We start from the raw sequence: 25906 nt of genomic DNA, 5'->3' as shown, positions 1-25906 counted from the left end.
GACTTATGGACAGGGGAAAGGGGAGGACAGGGTGAGATGTATGGAAAGAGTAACATGGGAACTTATACTACCGTATATAAAATAGATAGCCAACAGGAATTTGCTGTATGGCTCAGGAAACTCAAACAGAGGCTCTGTACCAATCTAGAGGGGAGGGATGGGTGTGGGAGATGGGAGAGAGGTTCAAAAGGGAGGGGGATATATGTATACCTATGGCTGATTCATGTTGAGGTTTGACAGAAAACAACAAAATTCTGTAAAGCAATTATCATTCAATAAAAAATTTTAAAAATAATAGAAATAAAGTGCACAATTAAATAAATTAAAAAAAAGAATCCCTCTTGCAATGCAGGGGACGCAGATTCAATCCCTGGTCCAGGAACTAAGATCCTACATGCCACAGCTAAAGATCCTGGGTGCTATGACTAAGACCCAAGGTGTCCAAATTAATTAATTTTTTAAAAAGACTAAGACCCACTCCTGTTCTCAAGGACCTACGATATTCTGGTTATTCCAGAGTATTTTTTCTTTGTGCAAACTTTGATAGTTGTTGCCTAGACGAGTTTGACAAAGATCTGGGGGCTTCTGTTAGGACTCAAGGAGGAAAAGCACCATGGTTGAGGGCTGATATCTGCCTTGGAATTGGGGCTGACGGATGAACACTGACAGAAAAGCAAGTCAGGCATTTCACAAACACCCGATGTGTAGTAAACATATTCCCTTGGTAAGTTCTCAGACAACTAGCTGCTGAAATTCCATCATTTATAAAGTACGGACAAGGTGTGTCTTTCACTGGAAGTGTGGTGAAGGTTAAACTCGTGACAAGGGGTGTATTCTTATTGTCCTCAGATATGCATTCAAGATCTCATCTCTCCCATCAACGTCTCCCTAAGTTACTCTCTCTGGGAGGAAGAAGGGACACCGAGGGACCCAAGGGCGGTAAGAACAGATGAGTTGGGGGAATTGATAATAAACAGGGGAGAATAGAAATTCGATTTGGCAGGATTGTATTATATTGGATTCAAGCAATAGAAATGAAATATGCAGGAAGGAGTCTATAGGAGTTTTGTACTTAAAAGACATTTGGAAAACGGGTTGACAAGATGGGGACCAGAGCGGGGAGAGTCTCTAGGGGCTCTCAAGAGGAAGAAATAATGGATGGACTGCCCAGGGCATGGCCTCTTCTGTGAATCTTCTCCCAGTCCCTCAGTGCATTAGCTTCAGACTTCATTAGGCTTCTCTTGCTCAGTTGTATCTGACTCTGCAATGCTATGGACTGTATAATCTGCCAGGCTCCTCTGTCCATGGGATTTCCCAGGCCAGAATATTGAAGTGGGTTGCCATTTCCTCTTCCAGGGTCTCTTGCATTGGCAGGCAAATTCTCTACCCCTGGGCCACCTGGGAAGCCCCATTAGACTTCTAACAGGAGGCAAATTTCTGAGAGATGCAAATTACAGGGAAAGAACACCAGAAGGCCCAGGACCATCCCTTATCTGTGGAAGAACAGGACACCTTGATCAGCCTTGCCAAAGGGTACTCCACTGAGGGCAGGTGGTTCCTGCAGAGCCTCACTGGGGTGCCCTTGTTATGGAAAAGAAGAGGAAAACCCTGTCTATCTTTGTCTACCTGATCGCATGCTCCCTGCCCAGCTTGGTTTCCTCTTCTGAAATTCTTGACACTCAGCCACTGGTTTAGCTTCTGTTGGAAGGGAGCAGGGTCTGATGGAAGGAATCTGGGCCTGGAAGCCTGAAGATGAGGATTTTTTTTTTTTAAGGAATATTCTTGGTTGATTACAGACCCAGCCAAAGCTGTTTATTTTTTTTATTTATGGTTGTGCTGGGTCTTTGCCACTGCACAGGCTTCGCTCCAATTGCAGCAAGTGGGGGCTACTCTCTAGCTGTGGTACTCAGGCTTCTCTTTGCAGTGGCTTCTCTCGCTGCAGAGCATGGGCTCCAGGGCGCAGGTGCGTGGGCCTCAGCAGCTGTGGCTCCCAAGCTCTAGAGCATAGGCTCAATAGTTGTGGCTTAGTTGCTCCAAAGCCTGGGGGATCTTCCCGGACCAGGGACCGAACCCTTGTCTCCTGCACTGGCAGCAGATTCTTCACCACTGAGCCACCAACCAAGACCCCTGGATTTTTTTTTCCCCGGCACAAGCAGGTTCTGTCTTACTCTGGGACTGTCTGTTCTCTGAAGTGAGTCCCAGCATTGTGAGGCCCCTTCAGAGCTGGAGCATGGTGACTGCTAAGCATGGCGACTCTCTTGTGGTTTTTGCCAGTGCCCCACTCCCCAACCTGCCACGCACTCAGGATGTATAGGGACAACCAGCAGTTTCTCCCACAGGTACTAGTTTAAAAAAAAAAAGGCAAACTGTGTGGGGCGGCAACTCAGGGTTAAAAAGAGACCTGAGGTCACAGTTGTCAAAAAGGCTTCCTGGGGGAACTGTCACTGGTTCTGGATCTCCCAGAATGAGTGGACTTTGTGGGGAGGAGAGGCATGGTTTTAATTTTGGAGACAGTGGGAAGGTGGGCTTAGCTTCTGTCAGGACAACTGAGCAAGACAGAGGCCCTCGATGCCCCTTTGGGGACCAACTGTAGTTTCTGGTGGGTGGTGGGAATAATTTGTGTGTGAATGTTGAGGGTAGGCGAAAGCTCTCAGCACAGAATGCCAGGATCCCTGCCTTTAAGGAAGAGTCAGAGGCTGCTTGGCAGGTGGCTCGGAAGTCGAGGAGGCTGGAGTCTTCTCTAGAACATACAGATGATCACCCATAAAATATTTCTGTGACCCCATTACCCTCCACTGCCTAATATGAATTGCAAGGCCAGGGGGAATCTGGACCCTGCATCTGGACACCTCCTGACAGGTGGCACCCCAGCCGTCTGAGGACCTCTCTGCTCCTTACACCTTACACGGGCAGTCTCTGTTGCCTTGGTCTCGGTGTAAATTGTTCTTTCTTACTCTCTCTCCATCCTCTTCACCTGGCTCCCTCCTCCTCATCCTTTATAATATTTCAGTTGTGATGCCGTCCCTTCAGGAAGCTTCCCTCATCTCCAGGCATGGGAGAGTCCCCTTCTAGACCCTCTAAACACATCCTGTACTTGTCCCACCCTCACGCTTGAGGGTGCCTGGCCCTTTCTCTCACCAGATTGGGAGGAAGGGCAGGGTGTCTGTTTTGTTCTCTGGTGTGGGGGGGTCTGGGGGCTTCCCAGGTGGCCAATGCAGGAGATGTAAGAGGCTCGGGTTTGATCCCTGGGTTGGGAAGATCCCTTGAAGGACGAAATAGCAACCACTCCAGTATTCTTGCCTGGAGAATCCCGTGGACAGAGGAGCTTGGAGGGCTTCAGTTCATAGGGTTGCAGAGAGTCGGATAAGACTGAAGTGATTGAGCACGCATGCACGTGGGAGTCTGGTCCCGAGCAGAAATTCTAGAAACATTGAAAAAACTGGCCTTGATCTGATAAGAGCTGGAGAGCTATTCTAGAAGGGAAGTGGGACTCACAGAAAAGAACCACAGGAAGAGCTATTCCCCAGCAGAAGAGCCTAGATGCTGTGCAGCCAGGTGTTCCTGCAAGCAGAGAAGTTGGGCTGGGGGAAGCTAGGGGAGTGCATGGTCAAGGCCCAGATCTCCTGGCCAGGATGGGAAGTGGGCACACGTGCTGAGCCTCCCTCAAGGAGCTGCCTCCAGAGGAGGGTGGCACAGACGGCCTCAGGCTGAGTTGGGAGGTTGGGGCCCACACTGGGAAGGCTTTGGCTCCTGGGAGGGATGCAACCACACCCCCCGCCCCAGCTGAGCCCCGGCTCTGAGCCGCCGCAGCTCTCCTCTGTCAGTTCTGCTGCCTCAACCACCTTCCCTGTCTCCCACTCCTCCATGCTCAGCTGGACAGGGACATCCCGCCCATCCTGAAACCCTCACCACACTTGGAGACCAAGGAGGTAAGAGGGGCAGAGGGGCAGACAGAGAGGCGGGGGCCAGCCCTCCTGGGTGTGGGGACCTGAGCCTCCAGGTCCTTTCTTCTTGGCCTTTCAGATTCCTTTTGAGAAGAACTGCGGAGAGGACAAGAATTGTGAGGCAGACCTGAAGCTGGCCTTCTCCGACATGAGGTCTGTAAGGCTTCCACTGCCTGGCCCTCCTGTTCCACCCAATGTTTTCCCGAGGCAGCTCCTGGTTATAGAAGGAACACAGGGTGGATTTCCCTGGTGGTCCAGTGGTTAAGAATCCGGGTTCAGTCCCTGGTCAGGGAACTAAGATCTCTCATGCCTCAGGGCAACTAAGCCAGCATTCCACAACCAAGACCTGATGCAGCCAAAAATAAATAAATATATAAGTATTTTTTAAAAGAAAAGAAGTAGTATTTGTATGAAGTGACGGTCAGAAGACCCCCATGGACACTGACTCTTATTTGTCATCTGGGCCTTAGATTCCTCCTCTGAGAAATGCTGGTTCATTGCAGCCCTCCTATCAGGCATAGAGGAGATGGCAAAACTTAAAGCCTGTGCATAGGAGCATATTTTGCTATGTTTCTTTTTTCTGGCCTATCGGATCCCTCAGTTCTGAAAGCCTCCACCTCTGATCCTATTTCTTTCATGGACTCCCATAACTTTGCCCTGATTTCCCCTCAGATCCAAAATCCTGCGTCTGACCCCCTCTGCCAGCCTCTCTGTGAGGCTGACACTGAGGAACACAGCAGAAGATGCTTACTGGGTCCAGGTCACCCTGAGCTTCCCCCAGGGACTCTCATTCCGCAAAGTGGAGATCCTCAAGGTGAGTGAGAGGGCAGGGCCTGCCCACAGACCAGGCGCCCGGCTAGTCCTGCAGCATCTGCTGCCTCCTGGAGCCCCAGGCAGCCAGGACAGCCTGAAGATGTGGGTGAAGTCTTCAGACCACGTCTGGGTTCTCAGCCTGATGGCCACAAATGAACTGTGAGACCTAAGATACAAGGTTCATGCTCTGTGGGCCTCAGATTTGCCAACAAGAGGTGAAGCTGGGCATGTCATGGGATTAGAGAGAAGGTCGCATGAGATAGAGAGTGTGACAGAGGCTTAAGGACCTGGGGACCAAAAAGTATACAGATTCCAGGAGATGGAGCCACCTTCCTCCTAAAGGTGACCAACATGTTTTCGAGGAATGGCCTGGGTTTTTTTTTTTTTTTAATTCCAGTTTTATTGAGATATAATTGACAGAAAGCACTGTATAAGTGGAGGGTGTACAACAAGAAAAAAGTACACTCACAGTTCATGCAACCATCCCCACTATCTATCTGAAAAAGTTTTCCATCATCTCAAAAAAAATTCCGTACCCACAAGCAATAACTCCCATTCCCCACTCTCTGCCACTGGTAACCTTTAATCTATTTTCTGTCTCAATGAATTGGCCATCTTTAGGTATTTTGTATACCTTGAGTCATACAATATTTGTCCTTTTGTGTTTTGTATCACTTAGCATAATGTTCTTCGCCTTTGCTTAATGTTTTTGAGGTTCATCCCTGGGATAGTGTATGAATGTCATTCCTGTTTAAGGCTAATATTTTATCACAAGGATATAGCACATCTTGCTGATCTGTTCATCTGTTGATGGACCCTTGAGTTATTCTTATACAGCAACATTCACTGCTTCTTTTTGAAAATTGTTATTTATTTGTTTAATAGCTGCATTGGGTCTTTGTGCGCACGGGTTTTTCTCTGGTTGCGGTGAGCAGGCACTCCTCTTCATGGCAGTGTGCAGGCTTCTCATTGCGGTGGCTTCTCTTGTTGCGGAGCACTGGCTCCAGGGCATGAGGGCCGCAGCAGTTGTGGTGCACGGGCTTAGTTTCTTCTTCACATGTGGAATCTTCCTGGACCAGGGTTGGAACCCGTGTCCCCTGCATTGGCAGAAAGGTTCCTAACCATTGGACCACTATAGAAGTTCTGAGTGCTTCCTTAAGGGACACATCGTAGAGTGATTAAAAACTTGAGATCTGGAGTTAAACAGACCTGTGTTCAAGTTCCTACCAGATTCCTGTCAAGGTTACCTAATTATGAGACTGTGGGAAAGTCACTCAACTTGCCTGAACCCTTATTTCCTGTCTAACTTTCTTCTCAATCTAAGCTGAAATCTGTCCCTTCCAGACAGTCCTGAAGATAAAGGGTTTTGTTCAGCTTAGCCCAGGATCAAGTGCATTTTGGAAATGGTTGCTGAATGTGTGGATGTAGCAGCGTTTTAACTCCCCTGTGATTGTACCTCAATTCACTGAGCCATTCCTCTCTTTGGCTTGTTGGATCGCTTCCAGTTTTTGCCTAGGAAAAATAGTATTGCAGTGAACATCGTTTTTAATATTCCTGTGCCTTTATTTTTTTCCCCAAACTTTAAACTTTTTATTTTGTATTGGGGTATAGCCAATGACTCAGTCATACATAGATGAACATCTTTTTAAAACTTTATTTATTTGGCTGCACTGGATCTTCATTGCTGTGTGTGGACTCCCTCTAGTTGCGGCAAGCAGGGGCTACTCTCTAGTTGCGGTGCTCGGGCTTCTTATTGCAGTGACTTCTCTTGTTGGGGAGCCCAGGCTCTAGGGAGCACAGGCTTCAGGAGTTGAGGCGTGGGTTCTAGAGCACCAGCTCGGTAGTTGCAGCGCACAGGCTTTGTTTGCTCCCCTGCAAGTGGGATCTTCCCGGACCAGGGATCGAACCCACGTTTCCAGCATTGGCAGGAGGATTCTTAAATGCTGGACCACGAGGGAAGTCATTACAGTGAATATCTTTGTACTGAATCCCTGATTCTTTGGCCCCATCGTTCTCTACACGTGCCCTGGCATGGAGGAGGTGGGCCCTGAGAGGTTAGTGGCCTTTGGGGAACCCTTAGCTTTGCCCACTAAAAAGCTCCTTCTTTCACGTCTCACCCCCAGCCCCACAGCCATGTACCTGTGGGCTGCGAGGAGCTCCCTGAGGAGGCCGTAGTGCACAGCAGGGCCCTCTCCTGCAATGTGAGCTCTCCCATCTTCGGAGAAGACAGCATGGTGAGTGCCACCAGCCCCCAGGAGCCCAGCGGCCAGGGGCTGTAAGCTCAGGAAGGGAGGGAGGGAGCTCCTGGCTCTGGGGAAAGGGAAGGTGATTGACAAGGCCAGGTGTACCCCACCCCCTACCCCTAAGAGAGTGTGTGCAGAGGTGTCCTGTGTCATGTTCGAGAAGCTGGACTTTGGAATCGGAGAAACCCAGGGTTGGGTCATATGTACTGTGACCGCACATACACGACTTAATCACTCGGAACCTCGGTATCCTCATCTCTACAGTGGGGATGAAGTACCCAGCCCAGGGAGGTTCCTATGACTATGGCAGTGGGCCCATGGGGCTGTGAGGGGCCAAGGCAGTCCCCTGAGGCCCAGGCCCCCTCCTTCATACCCCTCTCCTCTCCTGCCAGGTTGATATCCAGGTGATGTTTAATACGCTGCAGAAAGGCTCCTGGGGGGATTTTATCGAGCTGCAGGCCAATGTGAGCTGGTGAGCAGATCCCCACCCGCGTCTCCACCCGCCCTTGGCCTCAGACTGTCTCACGGTCCTGGCCAAGCCGTCTCCTAACACTGCCTTCTATCCTGCCCCCTGCAGCAACAATGAGGACTCAAGCCTCCTGGAGGACAACTCGGCCACCACCAGCATCCCTGTCATGTACCCCATCAACGTCCTCACCAAGGAGTGAGTCCTGAGCGGCCACCCCGCCTTCTCCTCCCGCCTCCGCCTCCCCACCCACGGCCCCAGCCTTCCTCCCAGGGCTGCCCCTCCTCCCACCCCCTAGAGGCCCAGGGGTGATAAGAACTGATTCCAGCCACAAGCCCAGCAGATTTCAGTACTCAGTAGAGCGAAGGCCCGCGGAAAGTTCTGAGTCTGAGTCAGATGGAAACTTACTGAACCGGTGTCTGTCACCTTCTTTCCGGCTGCAATGCACAGCTGGGGACTTTCCCGGGAGCTTTCAGTACCTCGTGGGGCAGCCATTTGCCTTTGTCCCATTTACTTATGAACCATGAGGCCCAGAGAAGGGAGGAACTTGCCCAGAGTGGACAACTACGAAGTACTGACCCCAGGATCTGAACTTGAGTCTGTCTGACTTCAAACCCCAGCCAAGCTCTTTACTACTTCCAGCTGTGTTAGATTCCCTCTTCCCTGGAGCCAGCAGAGCTAGAAGACATAGAAAAGTTTTCACCATGACCCTTGCCCACTGAGACTTTATGATCAGGTAGGAGAGCCCAAACTCATGTACATGCAGAGGAAATGAGTCTCAGAATGTTGTGGTAGGAAGGACCCATAGGGCTCACTTCTTGGATTTTCTCATTTACCAAAAGGGGAGGAGGCCAGAGAAGGGAAGTGGCATTTTTAAGTCTGAGTGAGATAAGGACGAGGATGGTGTCTGATCTGGTGTCCCTGGTGCTTTTGAACATAAACGCCACACACAATGATGTTGTCTGAGGCGTGATATGGAATCAGAGTCAGGAAAGATGATGTGGACTGGAGGAAACTTGGAAGGAAGGGTTGGTGGGGAACAGGGGCTTGAACTGGGGTCTGGAGGATAGGGGTGGAAGTGGTTCAGATATGGGCCAGGAAGGAAGGCATCCGTGGTTATCAGAGAGACAAGTGGAGGGGGCAACACGGAGGCAGCAAACAGTGGGGCCGATCCGGGGAGCAAGGAGTGGGCAGGCCCGGAGGTGGTAGGTGTGAGCGGGAGCAGTCAGCAGGCAGACCAGGAAACAAGCAGGTCTGGCTGTGGTGGAACACTGGACCTAACTCATTGTGGGCACCAGGGAACCACTGATGGATTCAAAGGAAATGCATGACAAGATTAGGGAGCTCATTAGAAGGATGGAGTGGGGAGTGGTCCAGAGGCTGGTGTAGTTCTCTAGGAGATGAGCAGTGGGGTCCAGAGGACAACGGAGGCCCCAGCGAGGTGGCGTCTAGTGGGGAGAACACAGCTCCAAAGGCCACCCCTCTGTGATCCTGCCCTGGTCCCCCACTGCAGGACTCTGAGTAAGACCAACCCCTTCCATGAGCCTGAATTTCCAAAGGGCAACAGCAGAGCAGTGTCGGGATGATGTGAGACCGAGCCTGCACCATTTCTAGAACAGTGGCTGGCAACTCCAAGGCTTCCCCTGCCCGGGGCCCCCCAAGTGACTGGTTTGCTGTCTTCTCCATCGTCTCCAGCTGCTCCTCTCTCTCCACAGCCAGGAAAACTCCACGCTGTATATCAGTTTCACCCCCAAGAGTCCCAAGATCCACCATGTCAAGCACATTTACCAGGTATGAACCTCAATGTGAAAGAGTCCTTAGAAGTGCCAGGCGCAGCCCCATCCCAAGAACTAAGTATGCAGCAGAGACCAACTAGATCCTGTCCCTAAAGGACCCCAGCCCTCCACCTTCTGTGATCCTTTCCTGAAATGCTCCCAGTGGCAGCATACTCATCGGCTCCTTTCCACCCCTGGATAAATTGTTTCTGGAATCACAGAACTCTAGAACCCAAGTACTCTAAGAAAGAACCTAATTTTTTGAGTTTTGTTTTTATATTTAAAAAATTTTCTTGATGTGGACCATTTTTAGTCTTTATTGAATTTGTGACTATATGGCTTCTGTTTTTTTGTTTTGGCTTTTTGGCCCTGAGGCATGTGGGATCTTAACTCCCTGACTTGGGATCAACCTGCACGCCTTACACTGGAAGGCGAAGTCTTAACCACTGAACCACCAGGGAAGTCACTGATTTGTGATTTTTGTATTTATTTTACTGAAGTATGATTGATATGTGCTTCCCAGGTGGCACTAGTGGTAAAGAACCCACCTGCCAATGCAGAAGACATAAGAGATGCAGGTTAGATCCCTGGGTTGGGAAGATCCCCTAGAGGAGGGCATGGCAACCCACTCCAGTATTCTCACCTGGAGAATCCCATGGACAGAGGAGCCTGGCAGCCTATGGTCCATAGGGTTGCAAAACTTAGCATGCACTCGTGCATAATTGATTTCCAATGTTGTATTGCTTTTTTGGTTTTTTGAAATAGAAAATTCCCATTTATTTTAAGATTCAATTATGTAGACATTTGATCTGCTAATTGTGTTCTCAGGTACGGAATCCAATTCATGTCTTTCAGAGAGAACCTAGGTTTTTGTTTGTTTGCTTGTTTTTGTTTTTGCCTCAAGGCACTGCTTGCACGATCTCAGTTCCCCAACCAGGGATTGAACTTGGGCCACAGCAGTGAAAGCCTGGAATCCTAAACACTAAGCCACCTGTGAACTCCCAGGAAGTGTTTCTTAAATCAATCCAGTGCACTTGCCAAAATGTCTTTGCCAACCTGCATTGTGCAAATAATTTTTGCATCCGTCCTTGTTAAATGTCCTTCCTCTTTCACTCATTCAGAAAATAACTCTTGCGAGGCTGGTTATATGCTGAGTACTGTGTCATGGCTATACGAAGTGCATGTGAAAAGATCCCCGGCTCCTGCCCTCACACAGCTCACAGTCTAGGGGGGATACACACACACACACACACACACACACACACACACAAACAGATGGTTTACTATCTTGCTAGAGAACAAAAGTGCTGTGGGGGAGTCAGCCAGACCTTCAGGGATGATGTCTGAGCAGTATCTTGCAGGATGGGCAAGGGTAGGCCATATGGAGGAAGCAGAGAAGAACCCAAGCTGTAATGGTGTGAATGACCATGGCCCGCTGCCTAATGAAGAGGGGGCTCCTTGGGCCCCAGCCAAGGAGGATTGGATCTGGGGTGACAGTTGGGGTGGCATTCAGGGCTCTGCAGCCCCTTGTCCTCTGTACCAGGTGAGGATCCAGCCTTCTAACTATGACAACATGCCCCCACTGGAGGCCTTGGTTAGGGTACCACGGGTGCACAGCGAGGGGCTCATCACCCACAAGTGGAGCATACAGATGGTGAGTTGGCCCAGAGGAGGGAAGGGCACCCAGGTCTGTGAAGGGGAGCTCCTGACGGGGAATGAGGGGTGACAGATGGGTAGAGATGGTAGTGAGACTGATTGAACCTGCCAAGAACCAAGGAGGGGAGAACTGGGAGACAAGGTGGTATCGGAGAGGTGGGGAGGAATGATGGATGGGTCTGGGCTCAAGGGGCCAGCATCCTCTCAGCTCTGGACTAACTGAAGACCCTGACTCCTCCTTCCCAGGAGCCTCCAGTCAACTGCAGCCCCAGAAATCTGGAGAGTCCATCTGATGAGGCTGAGGTACCGGCCGTGACCTCAGCAACTGAGGCAGGGGCTGGGCAGGGGGCAGGTGGGAAGAGACCTCCCTGACCCTCTGCTTTCCTTCTTCCCGTCAGTCTTGCTCGTTTGGAACCGAGTTCCGCTGCCCAATTGACTTCAGACAGGAGATCCTTGTCCAAGTGAACGGGATGGTGGAGTTGAGGGGGACGATCAAGGTAGCAAGCACCCGATGGCCACAGACCCCAAATGGTTGGGGGGGTTGGGCTCAAGAGGGACGATGGGTTCTCCCAGCAGACCTGCCTTTTTTTTGTTCTGTCTTGAGGAAATGTCCCCGACATTTACACAGTTGCAGATGAAAGAGGACCAACATTTGTTTAAAATTTGCAGGACTATTTTCATGGGCCGACCGATGGTTCTTAGGGCTTCCCTGGTGGTTCAGACAGTAAAGAATCTGCCTGCAATGCAGGAGACCTGGGATCAATCCCTGGGTTGGGAAGATCCCCTGGAGGAGGGCATGGCAACCCATTCCATTATTCTCGCCTGGAGAATTCCATGGGCAGAGGAGCCTGGCAGGCTACAGTCCATGGGGTCTCAAAGAGTCAGGCATGACTGAGTGACTATCCCTCACTCACTCACGGATGGTTCTTACAAGTTCTTTGTAGGAAAAACCTCCTTCCCACAGTAACAAGCAGCACGTTGGGACACTCCAGGAGAGAATGGAGTAGAGACAGCGTGCCCACCAGGACCCTTCCACTGCCTCTGCCCCTTGAGTTGCGCTGGGGGGCAGAAGTCAGGGGGTCCTGAGTCCTCCTCCCCTCTAGCCTGATGGCTGCCCCTCCTGCACCCCTGCCTCCCACAGGCCTCCTCCATGTTGAGCCTCTGTAGCTCCCTCGCTATCTCCTTCAACAGCAGCAAGCATTTTCACCTCTATGGCAGGAACGCCTCCATGGCCCAGGTATCTCTGCCTCCTCAGAAGACCCGGGAACAAGGGAGAGCAGAGGGGTGGGAGGAGCCCCAGGGCAGAGCTAGGAGAGCGGAAGCTGGGAGTGTGGGAAGCCATGGAGGAGAAGGTTGGGGCTTTAGTGCCGTAAGAAGTTCCTCTCAGCCAGAGCCACAGGCCTTGGCACAGCTCCCCACCACCGCTGGTGGGCAGACAGACCAAGCATAAGGCCAGGATGAGTTTGACGGCAGCTCAGCCAAGGGGCCACTACCCTGCAGGCGGGGCACAGTGGGAAGGTGCTCTGGGCAGAGAGAGTAGCACGTGCAGGGCCCAGCTTTGAGAGAGCGGGCGAGGTGGGTTTAACAGCAGGAAGCTCAGGGACTTCGCTGGCAGTCCAGTGGTTAAGACTCCACGCAGGCGATGCAGGGGGCGTGGGTTCGACTCCAGGTCTGGGAACTGAAGAGTCCACAGGCTGTGATGCATGGTCAAAAAAAGGAAAAAAATAAAAATAAATAAGAGCAGAGAGCTCAGAGCAGAAGGGAAGGGATAGCTGAAAAAGTAAATAGAAGCCAGATTCCGGAAGGCTTTGAGTTGGGATTTCATCCTGGGACTGAGCGAAGCCTTTTAAGGGCTTAAGGAGGGGTGGGGCGCGGGGCCTGAGGTGCAGTTTTGCTGGTTCATTACAGTGGCTGCAATGGGAGATGTACTAGAGAGGGAGGGTCTGGGCCCAAGCCCCATGCTCTGCGTGACACAATCCAGATGGGAAAAGCTAAGACCTAGGGTCTGAGGCCAGATTCATACGTTGCATCTAGGATGGGAACAGCTTCCTCCCCGCATTTCTGTCTCTCCTCTCCCACAGGTCGTCATGAAGGTTGACCTTGTATATGAGAAAGAGATGCTCTATCTCTACGTGCTGAGCGGAATCGGGGGGCTGTTGTTGCTGTTCCTGATTTTCATAGCTCTGTACAAGGTAGGAGCTTCTGGGAAGAACGGGCACCCAACCAGGCCATGGAAAGCAGAATTGAGTGGAGTCAGGGAGCAGAACACCAAGACAAGAGGGTATTAAAGCCAGAAGGAGCGTCAGTCTACTCCTCCTTCTACAGATAAGCCCGCTGAGGCCCAAAGAGCAAGTAAGACTTGCCCCATCCCTCAACAAGCACTGGCAAAGCCAGACCTGGGTACCCAGGGAGAAGAAGAAGGAATCTCCCGTGTATTGAGGGCCAGGCACTGGGATACAGAGGCACGGACCACACACGTGGTCCATGCCTCTGAGATGCTCCCAGTCTCTATGGCAGACGGACGTGAACGTGCTCTGCAGCCTGTAACACAGGAGCCTAACCTAGGCTAGGGAAGTCCAGGAAGGCCTCTCAAGAGAGGCAGCCTTTGAGTTGGGATATGAAGGATGAATAGAAGTTAGGGCTCTGCGGGCTCTTTGTTCACTCCAGTGTTGTCTTCCTACAGGTTGGTTTCTTCAAACGGAACCTGAAGGAGAAGATGGAGGCGAACGTAGATGCTTCCAGTGAAATCCCTGGAGAAGATGCTGGGCAGCCGGAGTTGGAGAAAGAGTGCAAGGACCCAGGCTGCCTGGAGCCCCTCCAGAAGACGGATGAGGACGGAAGTGGTGGAGATTGAGGTGCAGCCCATATGCAGAGGGCCCAGGACTGGACTCGGGGTGCCTGGTACCAGCCTAGCTCTACCTGAATTTCACTGTGTGTTCCAGGGCAAGGCACTGCCCCTCCATAAGCCTCAGTTTCCCTATCTTGAACATGGGCCCTTTCCTGCCTGCCTCCTGTGCAGGCTTGTGCTAAAGATCCACTTAGGGGTGCACCAGGAAGGCCCCAGAGGTGAGGCTTTGTAATCATCACATGTCCTGGTTCCCACCGGCCCCTGTTAGTTTCCTCCCCTGCAAGAGAACATCTGATCTAAATTTGGAGAAATGGTCATCTCAGGACCTAGTAACACTCCAGGCTGTCATATCCACCTGTGCCTGGATGTCCTCAGGGACCTCAGACCACGTCCCCCTCCCCAGAACCTTGCCCTGCCTTCCCTGGAATCCTGTCAGCTTTTAATTCTCCTGCCAGAGCAAATCTCTTCTGTGTCACTACATTGCTCCTGCAAACCCTTTGACTAACAACCAAATTCCTTAATATGCCTTCCAAAATCTGCAAAATTGGGCCCCTGTTTCCCTCCCAGACTCTTCTAGAAATGTCCCGCCTTCCTTCCAGAGATGACCAGCCTTTTCACTTGCATGGCTCCTTCCTGGCTTACTGCCTTCACCCAGACTCTTCTCACTTCTCACTTCAGACTCCTCTCACGTTCCTCCTGCCTAACTCTCAGCTTTCAGTTCTCAGCTCACACATCACTTTCGCAGAGCAGCACCACCCCCCCAACCTCAGCTCAGTTGGGTCCCCATGTTATACATGCCTACATAGCCTGTACTTGTTCTGCATAGCACTGATCATGTTTGTTAATTGTTAAATGATTTACTTCATATCTGTCTCTGAAATTAAACGATGAACTCCATGAGGGTGAGGATCATAGCTGTCTTGTTCACCTTGGGACCCCTGGTGATATCACAGAGCCAGATACATAGTAGGTGCTTGGCACAGTTTCACTGCATTAGTGAGGGTGCCCGTGGGAAGACAGGGAAAAAAGTTTGGGTGGGCCCCCTGGCAACGTCATCCATTGAGGCTCAGCCTTCCCCAGGCACCTGCCTCCTCATTCCACAGCCCCCCACCCCAGCACCCCATCACATCCTACCATGGCCCCTGCTGTGAGACTGTGAGCTCAAAGATGGAAACTATGTCCAGTGACTTGGCTCCCAGTGTCAACGACAATGCTTGTATGTATTTAGCAAATAAATGTGAAACTCTGGCCAATTTTGTGATGTTTTTGTACTGGTATAACATTCCAGCCTGACTCAATTAAATGAATATTTCCTCCTCAATCCTTCCACTAAGTGGGCCCAAAACAGTCAGATTTTTTTTAGTTGTTGTTTTCTTTCCTTTCTTTTTTTTCCTTCCTCTTCCCCTTCTTCCTCTTCTTTCTCTCCTTCCCCTTCTTTCTTCTTTTTTGCCATGATGACCCTCAGAAACTGACTTGTGCCTGATATTGTGAGTTAATTGAAGAGAAGCAGCAAGAGGGACTTCCCTGGTGTTCCAGTGGCTAAGACTGCACTCCCAATGCAGAGGGCCTAGGTTCGATCCCTGATCAGGGAATAAGATCCCACATGCCACAACTACAGATCCTGTGTGCCGCAACTAAGACCTGGTACAGCCAAATAAATAAATAAATATTTTTTAAAAAAGAAGAAGCAGTGAGAGAGGCACAGAAAGTGAGGAACAGGTTAGGGAGAGGCACTGAACATTTATTAAGCTGTGACAATAGACTTTCGCTGACATTACCCCCCCATCCCGCCTTGTTTTACTTGTTGCTTGGAGATTATTTTCCACTTGGTACAAGGCAAGGTTTATGGGACATCAGGAAGTCTCTTGTGTGGCTTGGATAGTAAAGGGTGGGGTTCTCTCAACTTCCTTCTTGGTATTTTTCTGTTTTCATATTAAAAGCCCAACTGTCTCTGTGGGTTGCAGTCTGCTTAGTCTTGGAGAGGGGATGGGAGAGGAGGGATCTCTGATGAGCCTGTGCCTTGGAAGGAAGTCTGGTGGCTGCTGGTGGTCACTCAGGATTGGAAGCTGCAGTTGGTTTTGCCAGGCTGCTACTTCTCCATGGCTTCCCGAGCCAGGTCACCAGTGATAATGCCAGTGGATACTGGGCAGATTCCGAGTGCTTGACAGCCATGAGTGGGAGAGCAGGCTTCCCAATAAAGAAGCTAGCTCACCAGTATCCCAGGTCAGCGTTGAGGAAACAGAGGTGGTAGACAACCCCTCTTTTAAATTTTATTTATTAATTTATTATTTTGTCTGTGCTGGGTCTTCTTTGCTGCGCATTGGCCCTCTCTAGTTGCAGCAAATCAGGGCTACTCTTTCTTCCGGTGCACAGGCGTCTCATTTTGGTGGTTTCTTCCGTTGAGAAGCACAGAATCCAGGCACGCGAGCTTCAGTAGTTGCAGCGCACAGGCTTGGTAGTTGCAGCTCGCGGGCCCTAGAGCATGGGCTCAGCAGTTGCCGCACATGGGCTTACTTGCTCTGAGACATGCTGGATCTTCCTGAATCAAGAATTGAACCCATGTCCCCTGCATTGGCAGGCAGAATCCTATCCACTGTACCACCAGGGAAGTTGTTTAAAAAAAATATTTTTTTATTGAGGTATTGTCTATTTATGCCCACCGCCCCCTCTTTTTAAAAAAGCAATCAATGGTTGTAGGGCCTTGACCCTGAAGGCCTTTACCTTCAGAAGGAGCAGATGGGACTGGTCACTGCTGCCCTCTTGTGGTCAGTAGGATTCCAGGGGAATATTGAGTAATCCTGCCAGCTCCCGTCCAGACCTGCGAGGTGAGAAGCAACGTTTTGTTCCCCAAGCAGTGACCTTCGATGGCTCCTTTCTGTCAACAGCAGGGTAAGTGGACATTCCTGAGCCAGACACACAAAGCCCAGAACAGTCTTTCAAAGCCTGCCAGCCTCTCCACTTCATCAATACCCTTCTGGTCCAGCCCCCAAGGAACCATGGGTCTGGCTCCAAAACAAGACATCAAGAAGGAAGAAGTGAGGCTCATTTTCCCAAAGAGGGGAAAAAAGTGTTTTGACCAGGCGTATCACAGAATTCCCTGGTGGTTTCGTAGTTAGGACTCCAAGTTCCCACTGCAAGGGGCACAGGTTCCATTCCTGGTCAGGGAACTGAGATCCTGTATGCTATGTGGCATGGCCAAAATAATAATATTAAAATTAAATCTCATCATGCTTGTGCATGCTCAATTGCTACAGTTGTATCCAACTCTGTGCGACCCTATGCACTGAAGCCCGCCAGGCTCCTTGTCCATGGGGATTCTCCAGGCGCCTCATCATACCAAGTTTAAAAAAAAAGGAGTATCACAAAAAAAAAAAAAGGAGTATCACAAAAAAAAAAAAAAAGGAGTATCACAGAACTACTAAAAGTACATGGAATGATCCATAAGCCTTGTGAAGCAAGAGTCAGGTTCTATTCACAGCTTCCCTGGCTCAGAAAGCCATGGGGAAGTAGCAGCCTGGCAAAACCAACTGCAGCTTCCAATCCTGAGTGACCAACTGACCACTCTGTGTCAGGCCCTGGGCTGAGTTTGAGGACATGGTGAACATAACAGACAAGTCCCTGCCCTCTAGAAGCTTCACTTCAGTGGGAAACAGAGCAAAAAGTACAAATGTGATTCTAGGTAGGAATTGGGCCGTGAAAAAAAATGAAGTAAGGTAAGGGGTCAGGGGGTGAAGGAAAGGGCCCTTTTTCATAGGTGATCAGGAAAGTCTCTCTGAGGAGGCAATATGATGTGACATGAGGGGAAAAGTGGATGTTTTCATCCAAAGTGAAAGTATTAGTCACTCAGCTGTGACTCTTTGCGACGCCATCAACTGTAGTACACCAGGCTTCCCTGTCCATCACCAACTCCCGGAGTTTACTCAAACTCGTGTCCATTGAGTCGGTGATGCCATCCAATCATCTCATCCTCTGTTGTCCCCTTCTCCTCTCGCCTTCAATCTTTCCCAGCATCAGGGTCTTTTCAAATGAGTCAGCTTTTCGCATCAGGTGGCCAAAGTATTGGAGTTTCAGCTTCAGCATCAGTCCTTCCAATGAATATTCAGGACTGATTTCCTTTAGGATGGACTTGTTTGATCTCCTTGCAGTCCAAGGGACTCTCATGAGTCTTCTCCAACACCACAGTTCAAAAGCATCAATTCTTCAGCGCTTAGCTTTCTTTACAGTGCAACTCTCACATCCATACATGACTACTGGAAAAACCATAGCCTTGACTAGAGGGAGGAGGACAAAAGGACAAACTTTTTTTTTCTACATTGCTTTGTCTTAGTCACATAAAACGTTATTTTCTTTAAGCCCAGAGTCAATGATTACACAAGACAACTCATCTTTATATAATAACAATGTATCCTGCTCGAGAACATGTTTCTCCTTCTTAAGAACCTTCTGATTAAACCTGTTATCTTAAAAAACATATTGTGGAAGTGGGTCTAGTAAGACTTTTCTATTGTTAGTTCTAATCTTGCTAATTTAAGATTTATGTTATGGGAGTGGGTCTGTTAAAGTATATAAGGCCTTGATAAGACTAGTTGGGAGACACTCTCCCTCCCCCTTCTGATGTCTATGTCAGAAGCTTTCTCTGTCGTTTTTCACTTTAATAAAACTCTGCTACACAAAAGCTCTTGAGTAATCAAGCCTGGTCCCTGATCCCAAAGCTAAATCTTCTTCGGAGATCACAAATTTGACATCGTTCACAGTAAGCTATCATTTCATAATGGTTTGATTCAGTGACCCTAAGTGTATATGGATTAAATCTATTGGTTTCATCCAATTAGAAATTAAAATGGAGAAAAATTTAAAACATAAGAATACCCAAGTCCACATTCCACGCAAGCCATCAAAGTGATGACATACGTTATCTTATGTCAAGCAGCTTCTAGAAAACTGTTCCTTGTGGGAGAAAGAGAGTGAAAAAAGTAAATAACTTCTTAGTATTATTAATGTTAGTCGCTCAGTTGTGTCTAACTCTTTGCAGCCCCATGGACTGGGGTCCTCTGTGCATGGAATTCTCCAGGCAAGAATACTGAAGTGGGTTGCTATTTCCTCCCCTAGCGGATCTTCCCAACCAAGGGATCAAATCTGAGTCTCCTGCATTGCGGACATATTGTTTACCGATTGAACCACCAGGGAAGCCCTTAGTATCTTTAGGAAGGGATGGAATCCAGGCTCTTCAGCTTCCTAGCTGTGTCATGTAGAGCAAATTCTTTACCCTCTCTGGGATTCATTTCTTCATCTGCTACACAGGAATAATAGCTCAGAGCATTAAGTAACACATGTAAACTGCTTAGCACTGTCCCTAGCGTGTAAGCACTAATGGTGGTGGGCAGAAGTGGTTGGTCTGTTGTGCAGGTGAAGTGAAGTGAAAGTCGCTCAGTCGTGTCCGACTCTTTGCGACCCTATGGACTGTGTCCATGGAATTCTCCAGGCCAGAAAACTGGAGTGGGTAGCCTTTCCCTTCTCCATGGGATCTTTCCAACCCAGAGATCGAACCCAGGTCTCCTGCATTGCAGGAGGATTCTTTACCAGCTGAGCCACAAGGGAAGCAGGAGGGCATAGTAAAAGCAGCAGGCTGAGACTTCCCTGGTGGCACAGTGGATAAGAATCTGCCTGCCAATGCAGGGGACACCAGTTTGATCCCTAGTCCAGGAAGATTCCACATGTCTCGGATGCAACTAAGCCCATGCACCATAGCTACTGAGCCAGAGTTCTAGAGCCCACGCTCCCCACCACAGTGAGAAACCTGAGCGCCACAACAAAGAGAAGCCCTCACTCACTGCAACTAGAGAAAAGCCCATGCAAATAGCAAAGACCCAGTACAGCCATAAGTAAATAAATAAATAAAATGACCATTAAAAAAAAAAAAAAGCAACATGTTGACCAAGAGTCAAGAGACTTGGTGCTGGAGACCAATATCTTCCATTATCCCTTCCACCTTGATGCTGGAGAACACACATGTCCTTTTTGGGTTTGGTCTGCTCCACCTGGCAACTGAAGGTACCCCCCGGAGCTGTCATGAAGAGAGGGGTAGGAGCCGAGCATCTATATCTCCATCCTCATTTGAACCGATTTTAAATATCTAGGCTACTGGCAATTCCCTGGCAGTCCAATGGTTAGGACTCAGTACTTTCACTGCCAAGGGCACAGATCCAGTTCCTGGTTGGGGAACTAAGGTCTGGCATGAACCATGTGACCAAAAAGAAAAAAAACAAAAAAACCAAGGCTACTTTGTGGTGCTACAGTTGAACACCACAGGCACTGTGCCCAAGGCCTTCTAGCTTTCAAGTGCCTACATTTTGGAGCCAAAGAAAAATCCACCTCCAAAATAAGGAGATTGAATTGTATAATTGAAATAAATGCTGCAGTAAATGTCTACTAACGTGATATCATGTCAGATATTCAAATGCAGCTCTGTTCAACATATATGAACTATATTAGATGTGAGAACTGGAGTATTTTACTATCTGAAATTGTGTATAGTAGGGTGTCTGTACAGAAATATGCATACATTTTACAAAGGTCTTTAAAAAACTGAGATTTCACTTGAAAAGTAATGTTCTGTATCCAAAATCATATAAACTTTGAAAACCACTAAACACACCAAACTACTGAACTACGTGTCTGGGGCCCCTTTCCAGAGTTTATAGATCACAAGAGGTTGGACTGAAATGTGCTTAGAGAGGTTATTTGCTTTTGACAAGTTCTAAGGCAGCTATGAGGATGGGCGTGGGGCCCTAGAGGTCTCATGGAGCAATGACTCCCCACCTGCCTGTGAGGCTGAGTTGCTGGGGGCAGGTGGTGCCCGGCAGACATGTTCTGAATGTCTCCTTGACAGGGCACTGCTCAGCCCTCAGTAAGTGTTCATCTCAAGATGTGTCCGGCAGCTGGGTAATTCCCTGAGGTGCAGCCTAGCCTCCTCAACTAAGGTCATGACTGGCCACACTCCAGAATCCCCCAGACTGATGGCACCAACTCCCCATCATTTCCTGAGAAGTCGAGTGTTGGGAGGGCTGAGACTCAGATAGTAAAGTAGGAGAAAGGTGGGGTAGTAACAAGGTGGTCCTAAAAAGGACCAGCCTGGTGGGAGGGTCTTGAAGCCTGAAGCTGTCTAACCTTCATACTGGATCCGGTATGTTCCCTTGTGGGTGGGGTTGGAACTGGAGACACTCCCTGTAACTGACACACGGTCAGTCAGTGTGTACAGAAGGGTGGCCAGAGGTTCCAGCTGGGAGGGGGAAGGGATGGCCCAGCTGGGTGCTGGGAGCCCAGGAATGCGGGAATGCAGGCTCTAGGCCTGGATATGAGAATCAGGGTCTGTTTTCTGGCCCAAGGACAGACCCTCCGTGTTTGTGAACAAAGTTGAGAGTTTTCTCACACCCTTTGCATTTGTGCAGGATTCAAAGCACAGGACATGAACTTGAGCAGATATGGGCAAGTCATGTCTCCTGTGCCTCGGATTACAGGATTCCGGTGAAACGCTGAATATAAAAGCACTTCCCAGACAAGGGCTTATGGCTTCGTTGGCTGCCGTTATGATCCAGCATCTCTCAATGCCCAGGGCACTATCCACACACAAAATTTAAGGACAAGTCTCTTTTACCACATAAAGGTTTTTATTGAACTCAAATTCAGGGGCTCCAAAGCCTGAGGAAGACAAGAGAGGCTGGGGTTTGTGCTCAGAAGCCAGGCCCCACTTTGGGCCCCATCCCTCCCCTCACCCCTTCCTGATTCAATGAGGGTCTCAGTAGCTACCAGTCTAAGCTACCCAATCTAATTAAGTAACCCGACCCCCCCTCCCCCCACCCCCATCTAGCTCTTTGCCAAGCCAGGCTTCCACCAAGGGGCATGCTGCTGCTGAGGCCAGCTCTCCGCTGACCTCTTTCTCGATCTCTCCCAGAGCCTCCGGCTGCCAGCTTGGCCTCCCTCCAACCCCTCTTCATAGCCCATTTACCACAACTCTCCAGGGCATGTCACTTCCTCCACCCTGGCCCCCTCACCTCCTAGAATCTCTTTTCTCCTCCAGAGTCTCCACTATTCTCTCACAAAGTTGCTGTAGCTCCCTGTCCCCTTCTTTTCTGCCTACCAGCTCCCTAACCCCGACAGGGCCCCGGGTCAGCGCCGGCCGGCTGCATGGGTCCGCTGGTGGCGGATGAGGTCGGAGCTCTGAGAGAAGGCTTTCCCACAGTCATCGCACTTGTAGGGCCGCTCCCCACTGTGGACCCGGTGATGCTGCAGCAGCGTGGAGGAGCGGCAGAAGCCCTTGCCACACACGGCGCACCTGTAGGGCCGCTCGCCCGTGTGCGAGCGCTGGTGCTGAATCAGCGTGGAGGAGCGATTGAAGGTCTTGCCGCAGTCGGGACAGCTGTAGGTGCGGCCTGGCAGGTGGGTGCGGGCGTGGATGGCGAGCACCGAGCTCTGGCCAAAGCGCTTGCCACACTCAGGGCACTTAAAGGGCTTCTCACGGGCATGGCTGCGGGCATGGGGGATAAGTGCCGAGCGCTGGGAGAAGCTCTTGCCGCAGATGCCACAGCTGAAGGGCCTCTGCCCAGTGTGCACCCTCTGGTGACTACGCAGGGAGGAGTTCTGGCTGTAGCACTTGCCACACTCGGGGCAGCTGTAGGGCCGCTCGTGGCTGTGAGTGCGCTGGTGCCGCAGGAGGTAGGAGCTGTCACCGAAGGCCTTGCCGCAGTGCGGGCACTTGTAGGGCTTCTGACCAGAGTGGGTGCGCTGGTGGCGAAGCAGGTAAGAGCTGTCAGCGAAGGCCTTGCCGCAACGGGGACACTTGTAGGGCCGCTCGCCCGTGTGGGTACGCTGGTGTTTGATGAGGTCAGAGCTCTGGGAGAAGGCCTTGCTACAGACCTCACATTTATAGGGTTTTTCACCCGTGTGGATGCGCTGGTGCTGGATCAGGGTGGATCCCCGCCCGAAGCTCTTCCCACAGATGCCGCAGATGTTGGGCCTTGGGCCCTGCCCACCCCTGGCCCGGCCACCCCGGCGGCCTGGACCACGAAGGGTCCCCGTCAGGCCCAGGGGATTCTGGAGCATCTCAAACTGGGGTGGAGCCAGCAGGGCCCCCGTGGGCATCTCAAATGGGGGCCCTAGGGGCATGCCCCCTGCAGGCTGTTCCCCAAACCCCTGGGTGAAGGCGTCCAAGGGGTGGACTCCCAAGGGGATGCTCAAGGGATTCTTTTCCTCAGGATTCAGAAGCATTTCTGCACCTTCCTGGAATTTGGAACTTTCAGCTTCAAACTCAGGGCTTTGGGTTTTGAACTCCGGATTCTGGGGTTCATACTCTGGGCTCTGAGTCCCATACTTGGGACTCTGAGATTCATATCCAGGGCTCCGGGGTTCATACCCAGGGCTCTTGGGTTCGTACCCAGGGCTCCGGGGTTCATATCCAGGGCTCTTGGGTTCATACCCAGGGCTTTGGGGCTCATACCTAGGGCTCTGAGGTTCAAAATCGGGGCTCTGAGAATCTGATTCAGGACTTCTGGGTGCAAATTCAGGGCTTGGGGGCACAAATCCAGGGCTTCGGGACTCAAAACCTGGGCTTTCAGGCTCAAACCTGGGGCTTTGGGGTTCAAACTCTGGGCTTTGTGGCCCAAAACCAGGGCTCTGGGGTTCAAGCCCAAAAGCTATCTCTTCGACCTCATAGTCCCCAGTGCCTTCTTGCTGAGAAATTTCCTCTTCCTCATTCTCACTCATGTTACCTGCAGGATCAGAGAATTACAAAAAACCCAGATTGTGTGGGACCTGGAAGGTTACTGGGTCCCACCATTAATTGACACAAATCTTTCCCTCCTCCTCAATTAGGGTCGCTGGCCCTTGGGCAAGTGCTGAAATTCCCACCTCCCCATCAGCAAACCCAGGCCACCGCGTCCCGACCCCGCCTCCTCCAAGTCCCAGGTGTCCAAGCCCCCTGCTTTCGTCCCCTCCCACCCACCACAGCCCCCTCTCCCGCTCCCAGGCACACTTCTCGGAGGGGCGCTCCCTCCCTCACCTTTGAGGGACCCTTCAGGGCTCCCCATTTCATCAGGACTTTGCATATCTCGGGGCTCGAGGCCCCACGGCGACGCCTCCCGTTCCATCCCCGCCGGCTCCCACTGCGGCGGCAGGGGCGATGGTGGACGATCCTGCGACTTGGTCTGAGCGCCCCAAGACCCGAGCCCTCGCCGGCCGCCCGCTCAGCGCCGGCCAGGAGACCCGGCTGTCCAGCCCCGGCCCCTGAGGCCGGACGTCTTGACCCTGGGCCTCTCCGGCCCGCCGGGCCCCTCCCCTACCCGCGGCCCCGCCCCCACCCACAAGGTCTCGGTTTGCCCTGAGGTCCTCGCAGGCCCCCAAGCGTCGTGGCCTCAGAGGTGAGGGGCTTCACGACTCGCCTTGCTGCCCCCCGATACCGCTCCCCACCCGAGACCCCGTCGTCTGGCCTCCCAGCCCCCGGCTGGGCTGCGGCTGGCCGACCCCCTCCCCTCCGCACAGGAAGTGTCCGTCCGCGGCCAGTTTCCCCCGCCGGCTAGCTTTGCGGCCTCTCTAGGAGTGGCTGGAGGTGGAAACTCGTTGGCATTAACCCTGGGCAGGATGGCCCCGACGTCGAGGTAGGGGGAAGACTGGGCGCCCTGGAGCCCGCGGGAGAGGCTCGGGCAGTTTATGTGCCTATGTCGTAGGTCTCCGTCCGCCCGAGGGCCTATCTGTCTGTCTCCTGGGCCCTGCGTCCGTCAGTGCTTGTGGCCAAGGGCGAGGCAACAAGAGAGACCAAGGTCAGCGAGAAGGAGCGACGCTTCCCGGCGCCAGCGGGGGCGGTGTCTAGCTCCCCTCCCCTCCCGGGCCTTGGGGTCAGTTCTGGCCGCGTCTCGGGAACCTGGACAGACCTACCCCCTACCCTCACCCCCGACTTAGCCTCATCGAGGCTCCTGAGTCCGGGACGCCCCTCTTCGAACTCCACTCCCCCATACGGGCGCTCCCACCCTCACTCCTCCTGGTCCCCCCCACCCCCCGCATCTCGCTGCTTCTCCTAATCTCCACCCTTCCCCCGCTCTGGGAGGGCTAGGATCGTTGCCAAGGAAACAGCCCCGCCTCCAGTTTCCAGAGGCACCGCCCCTCCCTCCCAGGGAGCTCTGCGATTGGCTGGTGGAGCTCGTGCTCTCACCATCCCGCCTCTTACCACTACACCACCTATTAAGCCTTAAGGGTCGCCAGGGAACGCGAGGCACCTTTCTGATTGGTTGCAGGGTGCACAGGCCGGTTCCACCTCCTCCGTGCTCCAGAAGTGCCCCCGGGAGGAGTGCGAGGGAGGTCCTGGCGTCTCTCGTCTTCTCTGAACTGTACTTTCAGGGCTTTTCCCGCCCTCATTTACCCTTCATTAGAGTTTATCTTTCTGAAGAATGAAAGACAGGGATCTGAGGATAGACACCCTTGGCTCCCCTCTCTCCCCTTCCCAGCAGTTTTCTTTTTCTCACAGGTTACAGGCCAGTCCGGGGCAGAGGAGGTTGGGTTCGGGGGGATCCTGCTGCAGAAAGAAGGTTGCTTCTTTTTCTGTTAACCTGCTTCTCCCCTCCACCTGCTCCGAAGCCTGAGTTTAACTCAGTCCCTTGGAGCTTTAGTCCCTGGTTCCTGGATTTTCTCACAGGGAGGCAAGGATCCTATGAGAATTCCTTCAGGTGAGGGTAATAGAGTTCAGGAGGGGAAGTGGGTAGAGAATCATCTGGCCTTTAAGGCAATTAAAAATTTTCCACTGTCTGACTTGGATAGAGGCTTCTAGAGAAAGGGACCTGAGAAACATAGGTGCAGCTTTGAATCAAAGGAAAAGTGATCCTGAAAAGACAACTGAATAGAATCCAATTCTTGACCTTTTTCTACCCTTGCTGCTAAAACTAGTGTTCTTGACAATTAATGAACCAAATTCTCCCTTTGTGAATGATGCAGGAGCCATAGATTGTTCTCCTGTTGCCTACTCAGACGAAGGAAGGAAACTGGTTGGGAGGAAAGATAACATCTTCCATTCTCCTGAAAAGAGATGAGAACAAGAATTTGGAGAATTGCTAGTGGGCAAAGCCTGGAGAGAAGCAATCTCAGTTCTCAGTAGAGGCTTACAAACAGTCACAGACAGA

At 51.3% G+C, this 25906-nt stretch overlaps 2 protein-coding genes across 2 annotated transcripts in view; one reads left to right on the top strand and one right to left on the bottom strand.

The window, feature by feature from the left end:
* Window positions 1-14998, top strand: part of ITGAL (integrin subunit alpha L) — a 49536-nt gene extending 34538 nt beyond the window's left edge. The window contains exons 18-31 of the mRNA XM_027527379.1: window positions 850-939; window positions 3873-3929; window positions 4024-4097; window positions 4617-4758; window positions 6881-6991; window positions 7393-7472; window positions 7578-7664; window positions 9182-9257; window positions 10785-10895; window positions 11144-11200; window positions 11296-11394; window positions 12039-12134; window positions 12979-13089; window positions 13581-14998. Coding sequence (XP_027383180.1) covers window positions 850-939; window positions 3873-3929; window positions 4024-4097; window positions 4617-4758; window positions 6881-6991; window positions 7393-7472; window positions 7578-7664; window positions 9182-9257; window positions 10785-10895; window positions 11144-11200; window positions 11296-11394; window positions 12039-12134; window positions 12979-13089; window positions 13581-13751 — 1362 coding nt within the window. The 3' untranslated portion in view covers window positions 13752-14998. The remainder of the gene's footprint in view (window positions 1-849; window positions 940-3872; window positions 3930-4023; window positions 4098-4616; window positions 4759-6880; window positions 6992-7392; window positions 7473-7577; window positions 7665-9181; window positions 9258-10784; window positions 10896-11143; window positions 11201-11295; window positions 11395-12038; window positions 12135-12978; window positions 13090-13580) is intronic.
* A 6393-nt stretch (window positions 14999-21391) lies between these two features.
* Window positions 21392-24679, bottom strand: ZNF768 (zinc finger protein 768). The gene is made up of 2 exons (XM_027528218.1): window positions 23800-24679; window positions 21392-23509 (listed from the first exon to the last, which is right to left on the bottom strand). Exons 1-2 carry the CDS (start codon window positions 23885-23887, stop codon window positions 21912-21914), a joined length of 1686 nt encoding a protein of 561 aa, XP_027384019.1. The 5' UTR covers window positions 23888-24679; the 3' UTR covers window positions 21392-21911.
* Between the last annotated feature and the right edge of the window lie 1227 nt (window positions 24680-25906).

Source organism: Bos indicus x Bos taurus, chromosome 25 (genome assembly GCF_003369695.1).
Source record: "Bos indicus x Bos taurus breed Angus x Brahman F1 hybrid chromosome 25, Bos_hybrid_MaternalHap_v2.0, whole genome shotgun sequence".
NCBI lineage: Eukaryota > Metazoa > Chordata > Mammalia > Artiodactyla > Bovidae > Bos > Bos indicus x Bos taurus.
This window is presented reverse-complemented; position numbering and strand designations above follow the sequence as displayed.

Excerpts from the sequence above, each read along its gene's own strand:
- ZNF768 (XM_027528218.1), bottom strand. The coding sequence starts at position 23,887 with ATGGAACGGGAGGCGTCGCCGTGGGGCCTCGAGCCCCGAGATATGCAA. Across the intron at positions 23,510-23,799 it reads CCCTGAAGGGTCCCTCAAAG|GTAACATGAGTGAGAATGAG; the intron begins GTGAGGGAGGGA and ends CTGATCCTGCAG.